Source organism: Eupeodes corollae, chromosome 2, assembly GCF_945859685.1.
Source record: "Eupeodes corollae chromosome 2, idEupCoro1.1, whole genome shotgun sequence".
In the NCBI taxonomy this organism is placed as follows: Eukaryota; Metazoa; Arthropoda; class Insecta; order Diptera; family Syrphidae; genus Eupeodes; species Eupeodes corollae.
Window position 1 is genome coordinate 38932465 of NC_079148.1, and position 17945 is coordinate 38950409.

Genomic DNA, 17945 nt, shown 5'->3' on the forward strand with positions numbered 1-17945 from the left:
AACTGATTCTGTGAAATGAATACGGATATTTTATCATTTGAAATCCAATACGAACTTTTGGATACGTCTTTCCTATAACAAAACCCCAACTTTCATTTTACATACAGTTTTGGTTATTTCTGTTATTTTAACCCTTGTTTGTTGTCTAAGAAATGTTTAATACGTGACACAGTAAAGAGTTTGATACGTGTCAATTATTCCCATAAATATTGGTATTATACCTATCTTAGCTTTAAGATACGTCGAGGAACCACACAGTATAAAAGATGCCTTCATAGAATAATCCCTGTAAGGAATTTATTCAATTCACGCAAAATATTCTTTTAATAGAATGTATCTTTATTGTGTATGTGTACATCTACATTTTATTTCAGTACAAATAATGTTAAGGTAATCATGATGTGTACGTACACAAAGTGTATACTTACACAAATCAACACTTATTTATATAAATAAAGGTTCATACTTTTATTGTTTGTGTTGATACGAAGGTTCATTCTTGAAAACACATTGTACTTCATCTTTGACATTGACATGAACTTACAGCTCACTTTCACTCGTTTTCAGTACACAAAATGTGTGATGCAATGTAATTCGTTTTCGTAGAATTTGTTTGTTAGAATTCAGGTCGAGCGTTTTCTATTGTCCATTTTCTTATTTTTGTAAAGTTTTATTCTTGGAAAATTCAACAATTTCTCTAAGGAATTTAATTCTATATCCTTCCGAATATGTAGCATACTTAAAAGCTGTCTTGAGTGAAAGTACACAATACAACATTGGTATAACATTATTTTGCCACGTTACGTCGTGTGTTTTGTCGTCCTTTTATCTTAAACAAAGTATCTCTATGTCTTCAACGTGATTCTATGGGTATTTTTAACTATGCATATTTTGTTTTATAGTTTCTAGCCACTTACCTGATGCTAAAGTAACTCCAACTAATATTGAAACAATCCATGCTGTGTAACCTTTGCCCTCGTTGAAATAATCCAGGAATTCAACATAGAACATACCAAAGGAATAGGTCATTCCATCAGCTATAAAGAAAAAAATATACAAAGTTAGTAATATTATTTACATCAATATCGAAAGAAGGATCTTAAAATGTTTAGAAGTTTCTCATAAATAACAATATCAAGTTTGATAAAACATATAGGATTTCGAGTGTCATCAATATTATCAATTAATAGTTGAGAACAACACAAGTTTACATTGGAATTATAAGCAAATTAATTAATGTATCTATAATAAATTGAGTATGATCGTATACTGTTGTGAATATTTGTATTTGTATTTTATTTATTTCAAAAATCGCTTACAAGGTAGGACATGAGTCTTATAAAGTGTTGCAAGCCTTTACATTAATTTCAGAATTTGAATACAAATTATATAACTAAGACTTCTATTTACATATTTATATAAAAAAAGAGGAAATTTAACATCAATTGTTTGCCAAATAGTTGAAAAGTAAAAATTTAAATCTACTTATGCTTCTTATTCTTCTCATAGCTTTGGGCAAAGAGTTCCAAAGGCGTACAATATGAATACAAAATTGACGCTCAGTGTTTAGAAAATTGTAGGTAATATTAAAGAAAAAAACTTTGTTGAATGAGGGAAATTCAGCTTTCCGTGTATGGATAATCAGGTTGTTGGGTTTGGATGATTTCATGCAGGTAACTCAGAGAGCGAAAGTTTATTAAACTGTCTAGGCTACAATCAGAAATCCTTATTGCAAAAATGGATATGTGATCATAACGACGAAGATTATAAATATAGCGGGCAATATTGTTGTAAGCCACATTCAATTTGCGGCTAGTCACACAGTCTAGTTTACACAAAATTTCACACCCATACGGAACAATTGGTAGTATAAGGGTTTTATCAAGTAGCAGTTTAGTTTCGATTGGGATGAAATTTCGAGTGACTTGAAGAAGGCAGAGACTTCCATAGACTTTACCAACGGCACTATTAAGGTGGTCATTGAATACTACTCCTAGGTTTCTAGCAGTGCTAACATATTAAATGGTTTCGTCGTCAAGTTTCAATAGGTTTAAAAACGATAGATCAAAGTTTTTACGATAGATGGGAAGGGATGTAGATTTGACAGGGTTAAGGCGGAGATCGTTCTCATTCATTAAAGCTACGGCATCATTTTTAGCCCCAAAAAGTCGACTTATCAGGAGCTGCACATCATCAGCATAAAGATGAATTAAAAAATGTCTAGCAACTTCTGGTAACTCATTTATGTAAAGTGAAAAGAGGATTGGTCCAAGGATAGATTCCTGTGGCACTCCACTCAAAACATTGAGAAATGTGGACGAGTATCCATTGGCCACCACGCATTGATGCCTTCCGCTGACATACGAAAGAACAAGCTTACAGGACTCTAAAGAAAACCCAAAGTTAATTCGCAGCTTTCTACAAAGAATTGAGTGGTCAACAGTATCAAAAGCCTTTCAATAATCTAACAGTGTTAGCAATGTAACATGATCACTGTCCATAGCAATTCTTATTTCATCAGTTACAAAAAGTAAGGCAGATTTGCAGCTGCGCTTAGTTCGAAAACCAGACTGACAGTTACTTAACAGGTTGTTGATTGTAAGATATTTTTGGATCTGCCCCAGAATAGTTTTCTCAAACACCTTCGAAAGAAACGGAAGAATGGCAATCGGCCGAAATTCTGTAGCAGTACCTGTTTGCTTTTTGGGTATGGGAATAATCTTAGCCTTCTTCCATTCTAAAGGAAACTCGGAAGTAGTCAATATGCTGTTAAATATGTAGGTTATATAGCGCAGTATATATGGAAGCAGTAGTCTCAAGAACTTAGTGTAAATTGGGTCCAGGCCAGTAGCATAAGATTTAATCGATATTATTGCCTCTACAATGTCTTCCTCTTGTATTCTTATAAAACTTAAAGAGCTGTTGATAGTAGTTGGTTCATCCTCAGTAAGGGAATTAACGGGTGATGCAACGTTTATAGACGCAAATAAGAATTATTTGCATGGGAGTCATAGTGTACCAGCAATTTCCAACCATACCCGCCGTTCAAAACATGTAAAAATTCTTCTGACGAAAAGAAGCTTTTATCAAAATGAAGTTTACGGATTTCTTGTAAAATAGGACAAGTTGCTAAAAAATGGTAAACATCTTTGTTTTGGTTTGAGTTGCAGAGTGAACAAATTGCATCTATGTCAGTTCTATGTGGTCTGTAGTTGAGCTCAAGTTATTCAGTCCGTACTTTGAATATTAAACTTATATCCGAAGCAGAAAGGTCCTCACAGAAATAATTAAAATCACCCAAAGTCAAATTAAGAAAGCTATATGTTCCTCTAGAAAGTGATTCCCTAGCCCTTTCGAGATAAGTTTTGTACATTTCCTCAAAAACCATCGAAATGCAGTTGTAAAAGGTATTTCTCCATTCTTCTTTATTTGCATTTAGATTCATTGCTAAATTATGTGCTGTTGCAAGAGCATGGCAATGGAGTGATATAAGCAGGATTTGCTTGTGCTTTTACTATCAGGTCTATACATAACTTTAATAAGATAGTCTGCGTTTGCCTTTAAATTTCTTACATATATTTGCGGAAGCCCGGACTCAACATATATGTGCTACGTGGCAGCCGGAATATTCTTTTGAAAAAGTATCTTTGAATAACTTCCATACCCTCTAGAAATTTGTATCTATACACTTATGGGAAATAACAAAAGCAACTATTCACGGTAGCCTCAAAAACCTTACATTTAGATGTAGAGTCCACGAAGGTTCATGAAAAAAAAATGTGACCACATCGAGTTTATAGCTGATTTGGCTAGTACCATATCTTTAATATGATTTTTGATGTTCAAATTGTGAGTGATAGTAAAACCAAGATATTTATACTCGCTGACAACTTCAACAGTGGTATCATCTAATGTCCAATTTCGTACATTATTATCTGAATAGTTTTGAGGTTTAAAAATGATAATTTTAGATTTAGAAGTGTTGATTTTAAGATCCCACGAATCGCAAATATTGTTTAATTTTATTTAACTCAAGCTGAAAAATCACTGGGTTATCAGAGAACCTCACCAGGTCATTAGCATAGAGCTAAACCTTCAAAGATAAATCACCATAGTTGACTCCTCCCGGTAATTTATGTTCAATGTCATTGATAAAAAGAGCGAACGTCCGCAGACTCAATATACAGCCTTGTGGAACACCTGTTTCGGTATTAAAGGAATTTGACATAGATATACCATTACAAACCATTGCAGACGTGTAAAAAAGTAAAAGTTGTTCATGAATCCGAATAAATGTGGTTGGAAGACCAATAACTGCTAGCTTATATAAAAGTGATCTTCTGTTGATGGTAGCAAAAGCAGCTTTCAAATCAACGAAAAAAGTGTATAGGGGCTTCTTTTTGTCGATAAAGCGCCTGGCAACGCTTGTAAGAGCAAAAATTTGATCAATCGTTGAAAGGCCCGCCCAGAAACCAGCGACTTATCAACTTATTTTTTTCAATCCAATTCACAAGCCTAACGTACAGCATTTGTGCAAACAATTATTTTAGTGAGCTCAGAATTGAAATGCGTCTATAATTTTCTGGTGTAAAGTTTTGTTAGCAAAGCGAAAATTAAGTAAATATTTTTGACTTCCATTGGAAGTAGTTTTAGTCGGTCCGATTATTTTAATTGAAAATTTTGATATTTCGCGACGACGACGCCAAGTCTTGGGGTCTTAAATTAGACAAAATTTTGTTTTGAGGGTAACTTTATTAAAACTGTACTCTACATTTTACAAAACTGTATTTAAGAAATAAAGTTTGATGGTGATGGAAAACTTTAAAGGTAAGATTCAAATATTAGACAGCTTGGTTAATCTCTTCAAAAAAGTTGTTTTTAACAACCTGATGTTAGATTTAGAATTGTTAACAATGATAACTCATATTGGAGAACCCTTTACATTCTACAGAGTGTAATCTTAAATGAACACAAATAAACTTTAGACCACTATACTTTATTACATATTTTTATCAATACATTTTCTGTAGATAATAACCATAACTTAACTCCCTCAAACAAAAATGTTTCACAACATTATGTTTCTGTTGTATGGTAAATAACAATTAAATCAAAATTGCTTGTTAACATTGGTTAAGTAATCAGCACTTCGCAATTGTTGTTGTTGTTAATGATGTTGAAACAATATTAAGTACTTCACAACCAGGCGATATACAAACGAGTAGTAGCACCAAGGATTTAATTCATCAAGGACAATCTTCAAATAAAACATAATAATAAGGCTTTTGGCGCCGCGCCCGCCCGGTGAGGCACGTAAAGGAGGTATGAATGTTATCATCATACCTGCTACTTATACTGATTATCTTAAGTCCATCAATGTTTGCTTATTTCGTGATTAACATCTCTATATAAACGCAGGGTAAACGTGAAATTCCTACCTCACGAGTGTAGTCTCAACGTTTATCATTATTTCTGTTATCATTATAAACATCATTTTGAATGAATAATTAATTTCGACAGCATAATGAAAATGATTGATAGTTCAATAGATTGATTGAAACATTTAAAAAAAAGATAACGCATCAGGTCATTGCATCCTACCTAGAAGAAAATTTCTGTAAGTATGTTTGTGTTTCTATTTCAAGGTCGAGTTGAAAATTTATTTGTAATTTTCTTTTCTAAATAATCCTGATTGGACTTTTAATTATACAAATTAAATTCTTAGGAGCCATCAGTTGGCCAATCAAAAATCTTCTCTTTTTCTTTGATAATAACTATTAAATTTGAATTAAAAATTAAAAAAACAAATACGCGTATCAAAAATGTACTGTAATTAAACTATTAAAATTACCGAAACTAATTAAATGAATAGAGGCCGACAAGACAAAAATGATGTTTTGATTTTATTGTTGCTTTAAAGCCGAATGCTAGCCGCTTGGAACTGTAATTAATCTGTCTAATAAACGTTTTATGAAATTTAAAAAAAAAGATTAAAGTCTGTGATCTCAATTATTATTGACTTATTTTTGGGGGAGGACGTTAGACAAGAAATCGTTGATCTTGGTAAACCTAAACTGGATCATCTGAAATTTTGGTTGTGGTCCAAGGTGAGGTGATTTTTAAGTTTTGAATTGAGAGTTACATTATCAATAATCTGCAAGAGTTCGAGTAAATGCACAGTTTTTACACATTTTGTGTAGATTTTTTTGTATATACAAAAACTGTCACTTGCATATTCTATAGGCAATACATTCTAGGCTTTTTTGTAAGTTCTTTTTTGACTTATAAAAATAACAATTAAAGGTTTTGTTCGCATTTGTAGTCATTTGCCACAAGAAGACATAATCTAACAAAAATAAAGTGCTCGACTGGGTCGCACCAACTTGATCCTTTATTCAAAGAGCCTGTTTACATCTAGAACTTATGTTTTACAATATCTTTGTCTTCAAAAGTTTAAATGCCATTAAATTTATCAAATTAAATTTAATTTATTAAATGTTTTTTATGTACATACATCAAATATACTTTTTTACAGATAATAATGCAAAAAGATGCAGGAAGAACTCTCAAACAAATTGAGTGGGTAGTTTTTTACAATTGTAATTTAAAAAATGAACGAAACAGTAACGATTTGAACTAATTAAAAAAAAATAAAGAAAAAACTAAAAAACACATTTTTAAAAGTAAGTAAAAATGGTTTATTTTATAGAAAATATTGTGTTCCACATTCAGTGAAATTTGTAAAAACATCCGACAGTCAGTAAGACAAATCAATAAATAGGATGGGAAGCTATCAGTGTGGGTAGTATCGTTCTTGAGATTGACTTACGACTACTGAAATCTCTCTAAAAACGACAGGTTAGATCCTAGATATTTATTATAGATATTTAAAACCTCGTTTCTTTGATTATTTGATATTGTCTGATATATTAAACTCTGTGTTTTAAAAATGATTCAGTAAAAGTGTTGATCTATGGGAAAACAAAGAAAGTATATTGCGTGAATCATTCTTTTGTTTTTGATTTGCAACCCAAAATAATCTTTAATTTCTTTTGTTGTTAATATAATCTTCTTTTCCATCCGTATACTTTGTTTACAAATAAAGAAAACTGAGCATCTTACGCACAATAGAATCGATTTAACACATTCATTATTATCATTATTCGGTCAAATTAAAATATAATACACAAATTAATATTGTTTACAATCTGGGAAAAGTATTTTGAGGTTTATTTTGTATCTCGATGTAAGTATATTTAATTCTCATATAATTGAACAAAATATGAAACACGAATTTCTTTATTATAAACTTTCCAAATTGTATCCCTTATTTTGTTAAAACGCCATAAGTATAAATATTATAATATCTTTTATTCTTTGTAAGTTTTAACCCTTAAAAGAAAATACATGCAACCTAACCTAACATTGTATTTTTTAAATTACTTTTATGTTTTTCAACATTCTCAACAAGTCATTTTATGTATTCAAAATTACATTTTTCTTATATTGGGGTTCTTATTATTTCTCATGAAAAATACATTCATATGTATTTACTATGTACATGCATATACCAACTTTCCCTTATAAGAAAAAAATCATAAATCGATAAACATCCTGCAGCCATTATATTTAATTGAAGATTTCTTTTCTGATGCCAAACAAAGGTAAAAAATACATTAATAGAGGCTTATTACATGGCTTCTGCTCCGATAAACAAGTATACAAACTAAAAATCGATAGCTCTCAAGAGTATGAACGTTAACACAATGAATTAAAATTAACAAGATTTGTATTGTAAAATGTAAAGGTACATTCCTCTTACAATTATATCAGGTTATGGGAAATTGAGTCACAAAATTAAAAAAAACACTGATAACTTCCCAACCCAACTGTCTATTTGTCTTGCTTAAAAGTCTGTAGCTTTTCGCGTTGGGTTGAAAAATTTGTTCGTTAAATTATTCTTAAAAATTTTAAAATTATCAATATTTTCATATAGAGATACAGTTTAGTTTGAAAATCCAGTTTTGTTAAATAGATTTTTAGTCGAAAACAAATTTTTACCAATGGATGAATGAAATTAATTTGAGAGATATCAAGAACCGAACATTAATTTTTACTAAATTTGCGTACTATTTTTTGCAGATTTTATTTTTTATTAAAAAACGGACTGTTAGATTCTTACAAAAAAACTACTGAAAGTCGAAAACAATGTTTTCTGTGAAATAAGAAGAGTTTAAAGTAAATATTTTTAATTTTTAAAAGCTTTTTGAGTCGTAAGTAAAGGGTGTCCCAAAATTAACGCAAGATTTGAATTAAATAGAAAACGCAGTTTTTAGTCTTTTGATAGTTATATTTTTATTGACTCGTAAAGTACATAGTATAGGGTTATGTATGGAATAACACATCGGACAAATGGCCTCCACGGCTTTGCATGCACATGCGCACTCTTTTGTCGAAATTTTCCATGAACATTCTGTCTAAATGTGGCTGAATTTCGTTGATGCAGCGTTGAATCTCCTCCTTTAATGCACGGGTGGTTGTGGTCTTGTTGACATAGACTTGTGATTTCGAATAACCCCATAAAAAGAAGTCTCATTGTGTTAAATCACACGATCCAAGAGGGCAATTTTGATCACTGAAACGAGAGAGTACACGACCTGGAAATGTCTCATGCAGTAATTAAATTGTTTTACGGGCTGTATGACATGTGGCACCGTCTTGTTGAAACCACATATTGGACACAACAATATCATCCAATTTTGGCAGAATATCGATATCGAGCACCAGTAACAGTCACTGCTTGACCAGCATCATTTTCAAAAAAATATGGCCCAATGATGGGTCCAGCCCAAAATCCACACCATACAGTCACGCGCTGTTGATGCATTTGTTTTTCGACAATCACATGTGGGTTCTCCGGTCATTAGGCTTCAATTGTTGTATTAATTGAATTTTGTAAGCATGAAGACACAGATCTTTGGTGAGTATACGCTGTAGAGAGGTTCTTGAAATTTGCAATTCTTGTCCACGACGTCGAATTGAGGTTCCGGATTGTCAGCAACACTCTCACGCACTGCTCAGTTAGATTTTCCTCAAAATTTAACTGAGCGTTGACAACAATATTTTTTAAAAGATAAAAGTGATTTAAAGCCACTAACTCAAAGTTTTGAAAAGATAACTTTTATTAATTTTCTTGTTTAGGTTGTGTAAAAAAACTATCAATTCGATTTTTCCGAATGTTGAAAACAATATTTCTTTTAAGTAAAAATTAGTTGGAAACCACAACCCCAAATTTTTGAAAAGATATTTGAGGCTAAAATCAATTTTTATTAACTTTTTTTTTGTTTGTTTTTGTTGTTTGTAAAAAAAACTGTCAATTTGTTTTTTTTTTTCAAAATTTTATTGAAGTAGTTTAAAGTCAATATTTCAAAGTTTTGAAAAGTTATTTGAGTCGAAAATCAATTTTTACCAACTTTTATTATTTATTTTGTTAAGGTTTTTATTTTTTGTTAAAAATGTATCACTTCAATTTTGCTCAAATTTTGTCCGAATGTTAAAAACAATATTTCTTATAAGTTAAAATTAAATGGAAGCCATAATCTCATATTTTTGAAAAAAAAAATTTATCAACTTTGAGTAATGTTTTTCATTTAACTTTATATTTTTTATAAAAAACTGTCAATTAAATTGAATTTTACCAGATGTTGAAATTTTTATTTTTCGTTGTTTTGAAGATAAAATCATTTTGTAATCGGAAAATTTTCGAGGTGATAATTTTTGTTTTTCAGTTTTTTTGGTTTATAAAAAAACCGTTAATTGGATTTTTTTTTTAATATACTTGTTTGGTATCACGTTACAATATATACAATTTAGATCAAGTCTCTAGCGTTTTTGGTTCGTAAGATATTTAGGGTTAACCAAAATTTTTACGTTTTTAAACTCCTAGGTAAAAAAAAACACATACGCAATTTTCTTGAGAGCCCTTTTTGCATCTTTCTGTCTTTTTATCTGTATAACAAAATTTATTTGAAATCGATATCTCTTCTGGTTCTTGAGCTTTGCACAACGAAAAAACGTCGCGTACAGACGTACACACGCACGCACAAACATCTTTCTAAAAATCTTTTATTTCGACTCTAGGGACCTTGAAACGTCGAGAAGAACGATCTAGATCAGGAGTCCTCCAAAAGTAAGCGAGCCAATAAGAAACTACATTAAAAAACTTCTTGAAAACAAATTCGCACAGAGAAAAAATAATGAAAATAGAACATCATCAGAAACAAGCTTGGGATTTTAATATAATACCCAAACAAGCAACGTTTTGGATTCAAATTTAAAATTTCAAAACTTTTTTTCTAAACTCAAACGAAAATTTGATTTAAACCCTTCAACATCAGCGAGCGAGCTTAGAGCGAGTCTTTCGAAATGTGGCGAGAAATATCGTACCATCCAAAAGTTGTTGCCTTTTACTGAAATATGTTTTTTGTATATCAAAAGAGAAAACTAATACATTAAAATAAGCAAAAACAGTTTCTTTAAAGCGATCCATACTGATAACTTTTTTATAAAACTTAAAAAAATAGTAATAATAATATTTTGTGTTAAATAGAAGAATTTTAAGTCAAATTATTTTTTATAACTCTTGAGTCAAAAACCATTTCTTATCAGTATTTTGTTGTTTTTGTAGGTTTCCATGTTTTGGTAAAAAGAATTGTGAGTTCTACTTTAACAGAAATGACCAAAAGTTAGCAACAATATTTTGGATATGACCATAAGTTTGATTTTGAAAACCAGTTTTTTTAAGCAACTTTTTTTCAAGTTTTTGTTTCTTATAACAATACAATATCGGTGGATTTAAAAAAAAAAATATTATCTTTTTTAATAAGAAAATTTTGCAGAGAATGAAATAATTTAAAAGTCAACACCTCCATCTTTTATCGAGAAATCCAAATCAAAAATCAGTGTTTAAAACAAAATAGAAATAATTATTCTGCATATCCGATAACACATGAACTCTAGACAACTACAACTTCTAACTTGCCTCGTTGACGAAGTTCACATTTTAAAACAGACATAGGCGAGACGAGACTCAGTTATACAACACTGAGACAAGACTAGCATTATTACTAGATAACAATTTTCAAAATCTTTAATCTTTTTTTAAGCGTTTGATCTAAAAAAGTCTTATATGTTAAGCTAAATTAAGAAAACTTACTCAATAATTTCAAACGTCATAAACAAAAAAGTCATGGATTTAGAAAATGTATCAATGTGTTGTGATTTCAATTTTTGTAAAATTAAAATAAAGAGAAATAAAGGATTCCAAAATAAATCATGAAGCATTTAGTGGATTTAGTTAAGAAAATCTAAGTCCAATATTTTTTACATAATTTTTCATTTATATTTTAAACAAGTAAGTCTTTAAGCTAGAATTGCAAAAATGTCTGGAATTAGTTTGTATATTTTTCTGTGTTACTAATGTCAGGAATTGTGGCACCTATTGTTGGTATGTCGAATCCAAGCTGATAATTTAAATTATACGGGGAAAATTTATTGCAAGGAGAAGTTTTGAAATTCAATAACTCGAAAGGTTGAAGAAAGCATTTATATTAAAATTTAATTTCTTTTTAGCTTGTAAATATTTTGCTATAGAATATTAAAAGCTTGGTTTTTTGAGCTTAATATTTTTCGTATTTTTAAAAGCACTTTTAAAAGAAATAAATGATCATTTCAGATTTTTATATATACCAAAAAGTTTTTAATGAAAACACAAACAAACATTTTTCAAAAACGATGGGAATATCCTAAATAAAAATACTTTGCGGTTCTGAACTATTTTTACTTGCAACCCAAAGAAGTTGCATATTTAGCAAGTATTGATTTTTTAAAAAACCCGGGATTTAAATTAAACACGTTATTATACAATGATAGAGAAGTTGAAAAAAAAATCTGTCTGTCTGCTTGCCTCCCTATGGGTCGAAACATAGTTAAAACTTGGCACTTAAGTTAAAAATTGGAAATTAAGGTTTTTAGCAGATTCGAGTTATGCATTTTCTTAAGACAAAAAATAACAGTAGCCCCCATACAAATTTTCTAAAAGCATTTTTATCTAAACTTGGGTTCTTTCAACAAAAAAAAAGGAAAATTTTTTGTATTGCTAAAGAAATGTGTTCCCCATAAGACCGTTGTTTTGTTTTTAAGTTTTTTCAAGAATGCATTAACCGATTTCAATATTTTTTTTTGTAAAAGCACTTATATTGTCTTAGCAATATTTAATGAGTAAAAATGTAATTTTTTTTATTGAAAACATATATAAATATATCGTTTTTCAAAATTCGATATCTCGAAAATGGATATTCATTTTTTACGAAAATCAAATGTAAAACGAATATTAATACATATATAAATATATAAAATTGAAACCATTTCAAATCAATGTGTTTTTTTTTAAATGACATTTTAATATTTGAATACAAAGTTATTTTATATGTTCATTTTAAAATACAAGTAATCAAGACCAAGTCGTACATTTTGTTTATGTTTATTTATTTTAAAAATATGATTAGTAAATTCCTTAAATGTTATTTTAATTTAACTCCATTTTAGAAAAACGTCTACTTGATTTTAAGTTAAGTTCTTAAAGTAAAATCTAACGAACTAAAAACAACACAAGCTTAAGACTTAAAGACCTTATTTATAAAGTTCATTTATGTACACAAATAAGCTTTCTTCACTTAAAATTCTAACATCTATGTAGAATGTAGGTCAAAAATATGATTTTTTTGTACTCAAATGAAAAAATTAATGAATCAATTATAGTATAGTATTCCCTCCAGTTGTTCAAATAAAAATAAAAATAAAAACAAAAAAAATATTAAAAATTTTATAATTTGTGTACTTACTGATAATATGAATCATAAATGATCCAAAAACAACCATCCAACCCCATCCGCCATCAGGCGGAACTGGCAGGCTTTCTGAGTCAACATCTTTATCACATTTGTTTACATTTCCATTACAATTGGAATCTTTTCGACGAGCAGCAGGAGCGTGTGCCATTATATTATTATTATTATTTTGATATCACAACGCGAGCGAGATGCGGCTCGGCGTTAGTTAAATTATAATTATATTCTATGTGTGATGAACTGAAGATGGCAAATTTAAAGCAAATCTTAATTTAATAATTTAATCAAAAGAAAAAAACATTGAAACAAACACTGGCACAAAATTAAGTAACAATTAAAACTATGAACAAAATGAAATTAAATAGAAATTAAAACAAAAAATAAAGAAAAAAAACTAAATCACGATTTGGCGGTTACATTGATGTTGAGTCTTTCTATTTTGTTTTTTGAAATTGCGATCTCTCAAGAACAATTCTATGAACTTCCTCTCTGTTAGTTAGATAGGTTTTTATTATTTGTTGCGGTGGACGTTCCTAAAGCTTTTACCCAATCTGCGATATGGCACTGTTTTATTTTTTTTTAACTTTGCTAATTTTTTGTAAAGAAAGATATTGTATCTATGACTGTTGGATTTCTAGTATAACATTGTTGTTTTGTTTGATAATGAATTGAGGCTCAGGGATAACTTCTGGACCTTGGATATGTATCTGTAAATAAAGAGAAATAATAATGTAATTAATTTATTTGTTCTTATCGGAATGTGTAGTGTTATTTATTTTGCATCAAGTTTGCTACAAAATATGAATAAATTGTGATGAAGACTTATTATGATTTGAGGAATGCAAAGAAAATGCAATGAGATAGAATTTGTTGATTAATAAAGCCTCTTATCAGTTTTAAGTACCTTTGTAGAATTATAATTTAATTTTCATTTTTGTTCATTAAAAGCTGTGTTGTATTAAATCTTAATAATTTTAGTGGCTGAGTTAAAAAGCAAAATGCAATAATCTATTTTGGCGCCATTATCGAGCAATAACCTTCATTCTGCTATGGAGGTTTAAGTGGCGAAAAAAAACTTTCGATTATAATTCGAAATGTTCCCTAATTGGGTAATAAATATTGTTGTTATACACAGCCTTGGTAAGGCCTCAAACAGATGTTATTTTTCTAAGACTTAAAAATCTCTACGTGTTCCTCATATTTGTTCCGAATTTGGCTAAAAACTCCTTAATCAAGGAATTTTTCCAAATGGGAATCAAAATAGATTCAGGTTTCCTTAAAATCTTCACAATGCTAATACTCATGGAGGATTTAAGTTAAGAAGTATTTTTCAAGTAACCCTAGAAGAATTCCTCGTCAAAGACCCAGTATAAAGGTTCAAATTTCTTTCTTATACAGACGAGAATTTAATCTTACCTACCTGCTATAGACCTCGATGGCAAAGAAATAAGTTATTAAACTCAATTAAATTCATAATCGGACATTAAAGTTTATCAACTTGAATTGAAAATAAAATAAAAATATAAAGATAACATAAAACATATCGTTTTTATCAAAAAAGAAAACAAAAAACACATAAAGTAGAGCTGACAATGTTCAATAAATATGAAATGGATTTATTTTAATAACATCAACCCACTTCACTTTAACGTATTTTCGTATCTTAATCTAATTTCTGTTTGCCTGTTTAACCTGTAATCTGTCTCAAGAACATATAGGCTCATGTTAAAACTACTAAAAGGCTTTTGCAGTATAGTTATAACTTATCACTAATTAATCATAATAAAATAATAAAAATTCTTAGCCAGTTACTAGGTCTACTATAGTTATTATTGTTTATTTAAATAGCAACAATTTAATCGAAATTATATTATAGTCACATATTCGTTTGTATACCTACAGATATGAAATCTTAACTATCTAAGCCTTATACGAGTGCATGTGGAAACAAAATTTAACTTTAAAAGTGATTATAGCTAAGGAAAGAATATAAAAGGATTAATATACCTAATAAAATGACAGCTGAATGAAGGTAGAGGATGTTTCATAGTGAAAGATTTTTATTTTACTTTAAGTAGGTATGTAGGTTCTATCTTTTATACCTATCCATATAAGTCAAGTACTTACATATATGATTTAGTGAAAATGTTTTTTAAATGAATTGCAGAAATTATTACAAGCGATTAAAAGGCTGTATTTTAATATCTGTTCTCAAAAAAGTTAATCTTGTAGAAAAACTTAAGAAACTTCATATTTTTGACGTAGATTTAAAATTTTACAATATACATTCTACATACAAGTTTATTCTTGAGATTTGTACTGTTGTAAAACATAAATTTAATGTTTGTGTGAATTATTTGAAATTTAAGAAAATTAAATCATGCCTACCACAAGGGAGTGTCCTTGGACCAATACTTTTAGTATATTAAAAATATGTCAGTTTATATCAACGCTATCGTTAAAGATGACGGTAATGTAACTGTATGTTGTTTGAGAAATCGACTCAGAAGACTACAGGAGATAAGCGATACTCCAATTTGGTAAATGTTTTTGAATACCTTTGTATCTAAGATAAGAAAAGAGACTGAGAATCGATGCGATCCACGCTGATAATTTCTAAAATATTTGTCATTGTAAATTTAGTTTTTCGAAAACTGTTACCAAACGTTAAAAACAATGGCCGAACATGAGAAAACTATGTCAGAATCTCAGAAATCTCAAAAAATTAAAGATGATATTTTGTGATCTTAAGTTAAATTCAAATAATAAAAATCATCGTTTAAGCTGTATGTAATATTTTATTAACGGCCAATTCCTTCACAAAGTTCGAAAATCATTTTAAAAATCGACCTATTAACTTTCGATTTATACTTAAAACTCAGTTTCTATAAATATAAAGAACTCCAGCATTTCTTGATTTCAAATAATTTGTACAAATTCTGAGTTTAAAAGACTGAATTTTTTTATAATTATGTTCTAGGGAATAATTTTTCGCTTTCAAGGCACTTTTTTAATTTTTTCGACATTAAAATGTTTGTTTTGTTGTCTTGTAATTTGTATTATGATATCTTAAAAACAAATAGCCTTTAGTTAAAATGATAAACACCCAATTTCGAGAAGGGGATAAATATCAAAATCCTACTTGGGGAAAATTGGAACCAACAAGATAAAAATTTACTTTGTAATCTTCTGGTAAAGTTTAGGTTCCAAGAACTGAATAAAGAAACAAATGGAGCAACCAATGAACTAAAAAGGAAAATTTGGGACACCATCCGCTCGAACGAATCCGTTAATTTATTATAAATCATCTGATTGAAATGCAGAGACAGACTGATGAACTTATCGGGTGGCATACAAAAATAATATCTGCATTGTCTCAGTATGACTCAGCTGATAGGCGGAAAACGATTCAAACTGGAAACGGACCATCAAGTCCACCCCCAAGTTTGGAAATTGACATACCCGGTAAAGTGTTGCAGCTAATAAGTTTTTATAGTAGTCTAGAACCGTTGTGAACCATTTCCAGGTTAGCCAGTAATCTACAATATGCAATCACTTATATCAAAAGAAGATTCAATGGAACCACAAGAAGGTTTTCTAGAATTAAGTGAGCAAATTTTGATAACTTTGGGTGAGACTGATGTTCGAATATTCAATGTCACTGCGTTATTAAAAAATGATGTAACTGACAATGTAAAAGCATCAAAATAAAAATTAGGTGGTGCAACAGTCCGTAGAGAATCAGGGCCTAGTGACTTACAAATATCAACCAGTCCTGTGTGCGAGTAGTTTTAGGAATGGAGGGTACCTACAGTTTATATGCCGAATCCGAAAGGCTAATTTGAGAAAGCACTCTTTCGTGACAGGAATTACTCTTGGAGAATTTTTCAATTCTTCGCAAAGATGCAGTACCCGTTAATAAAAACTTTAGGTGGCACAGGGAGGGACCGAACCCTCTCGCATGGCAGTCCAACGCACTTACCATCATGCCAGGGGTACTATTGTAAAAGAATCATCTGTTCAAAAATCCAGCCTCATCATAAATCAAATTCTAAGCTCTGATTTAACCATCGATACAACACCGCAAGACCCTACTTCTTCATCAAAAGAAGTCACTGTAACAGTTGTTAACATTGGTAAATGCTCACGCTTAAGCAAATACCAATTTTTTGCTATAAATGATTGAAGTCATGGTCAACTGCGACTGAAAAAATAATACAATTTAAGAGATGCGTCAGCAAATGATTGATGAAGAGCGAGTTCCGACTTGCTGAATATCATGAGCTCAGAATGAAGCCTTTCCGATCGGAAAGTTCAGAAAAAATTTCTGAAGACATTGATAGTCTCTTCTCAATGATGTTACGTATATGAATATCGATCAATCGTTCCAGAGTTTTGAGAATGAAAGATGATAGGCTAATAGGTCTTAGGTCCTTAGGGTTGACATGTGAGCATTTGCCCGCCTTGGGAATGAAAACTACCTTTACATCCCTCCATCGCTGAGGTATATAGACCAGATTTATACAACTTTTGTTGATCATCTCAATGATGGGCGAAGTTATATCAAACCCAAAGTTAGAAAAACCCTTCTTCACCATGTTTAGTTGATAAAACTTGGAATTTTTCAGCGAAATTTGTATAAAAAATAAGATTAAAAAATGTTTTAATGTAAAAGGTAAAGTTGTTATATTTCCGATAATTTCTCAACTAGATTAAAGTAGTTTCTCAAGGCCAAAACTAGTCAAAATACATCTTTTAAAGTCCACATGATTGTGTCATTCGTATAAGAATACAAATTTTTTTCCAGAATTAAGTCATTAATATTCCTCGCGGTTATTTTAATTAAGTTTTGAAATGGCAATATGACAGTTTGCTTAAGATACCGGCACAATATGCTTTGAAGGCCCGCCATCGTTGCGTGTATTTATAAGTCCATATATATGTTTGATCAATTATTTGATTGCTTTCTTTTTCACTATTTTATTACATATGTATGGATGTGTGATTCACTGATGTGATTTTAATTTTTATAATCAA

The 17945-nt window shown here is 30.0% G+C and overlaps 1 protein-coding gene across 1 annotated transcript in view; it reads right to left on the minus strand.

Moving 5' to 3' along the window:
- The window catches only part of LOC129944624 (monocarboxylate transporter 12), a 48205-nt gene that overhangs the window by 16781 nt on the left and 13479 nt on the right, over positions 1-17945 (minus strand). Inside the window, exons 2-3 of the mRNA XM_056054188.1 lie at positions 12903-13615; positions 918-1037 (exon numbers count right to left, since the gene is read on the minus strand). Of these exons, the coding sequence (XP_055910163.1) occupies positions 918-1037; positions 12903-13059 (277 nt within the window). The 5' untranslated portion in view covers positions 13060-13615. The remainder of the gene's footprint in view (positions 1-917; positions 1038-12902; positions 13616-17945) is intronic.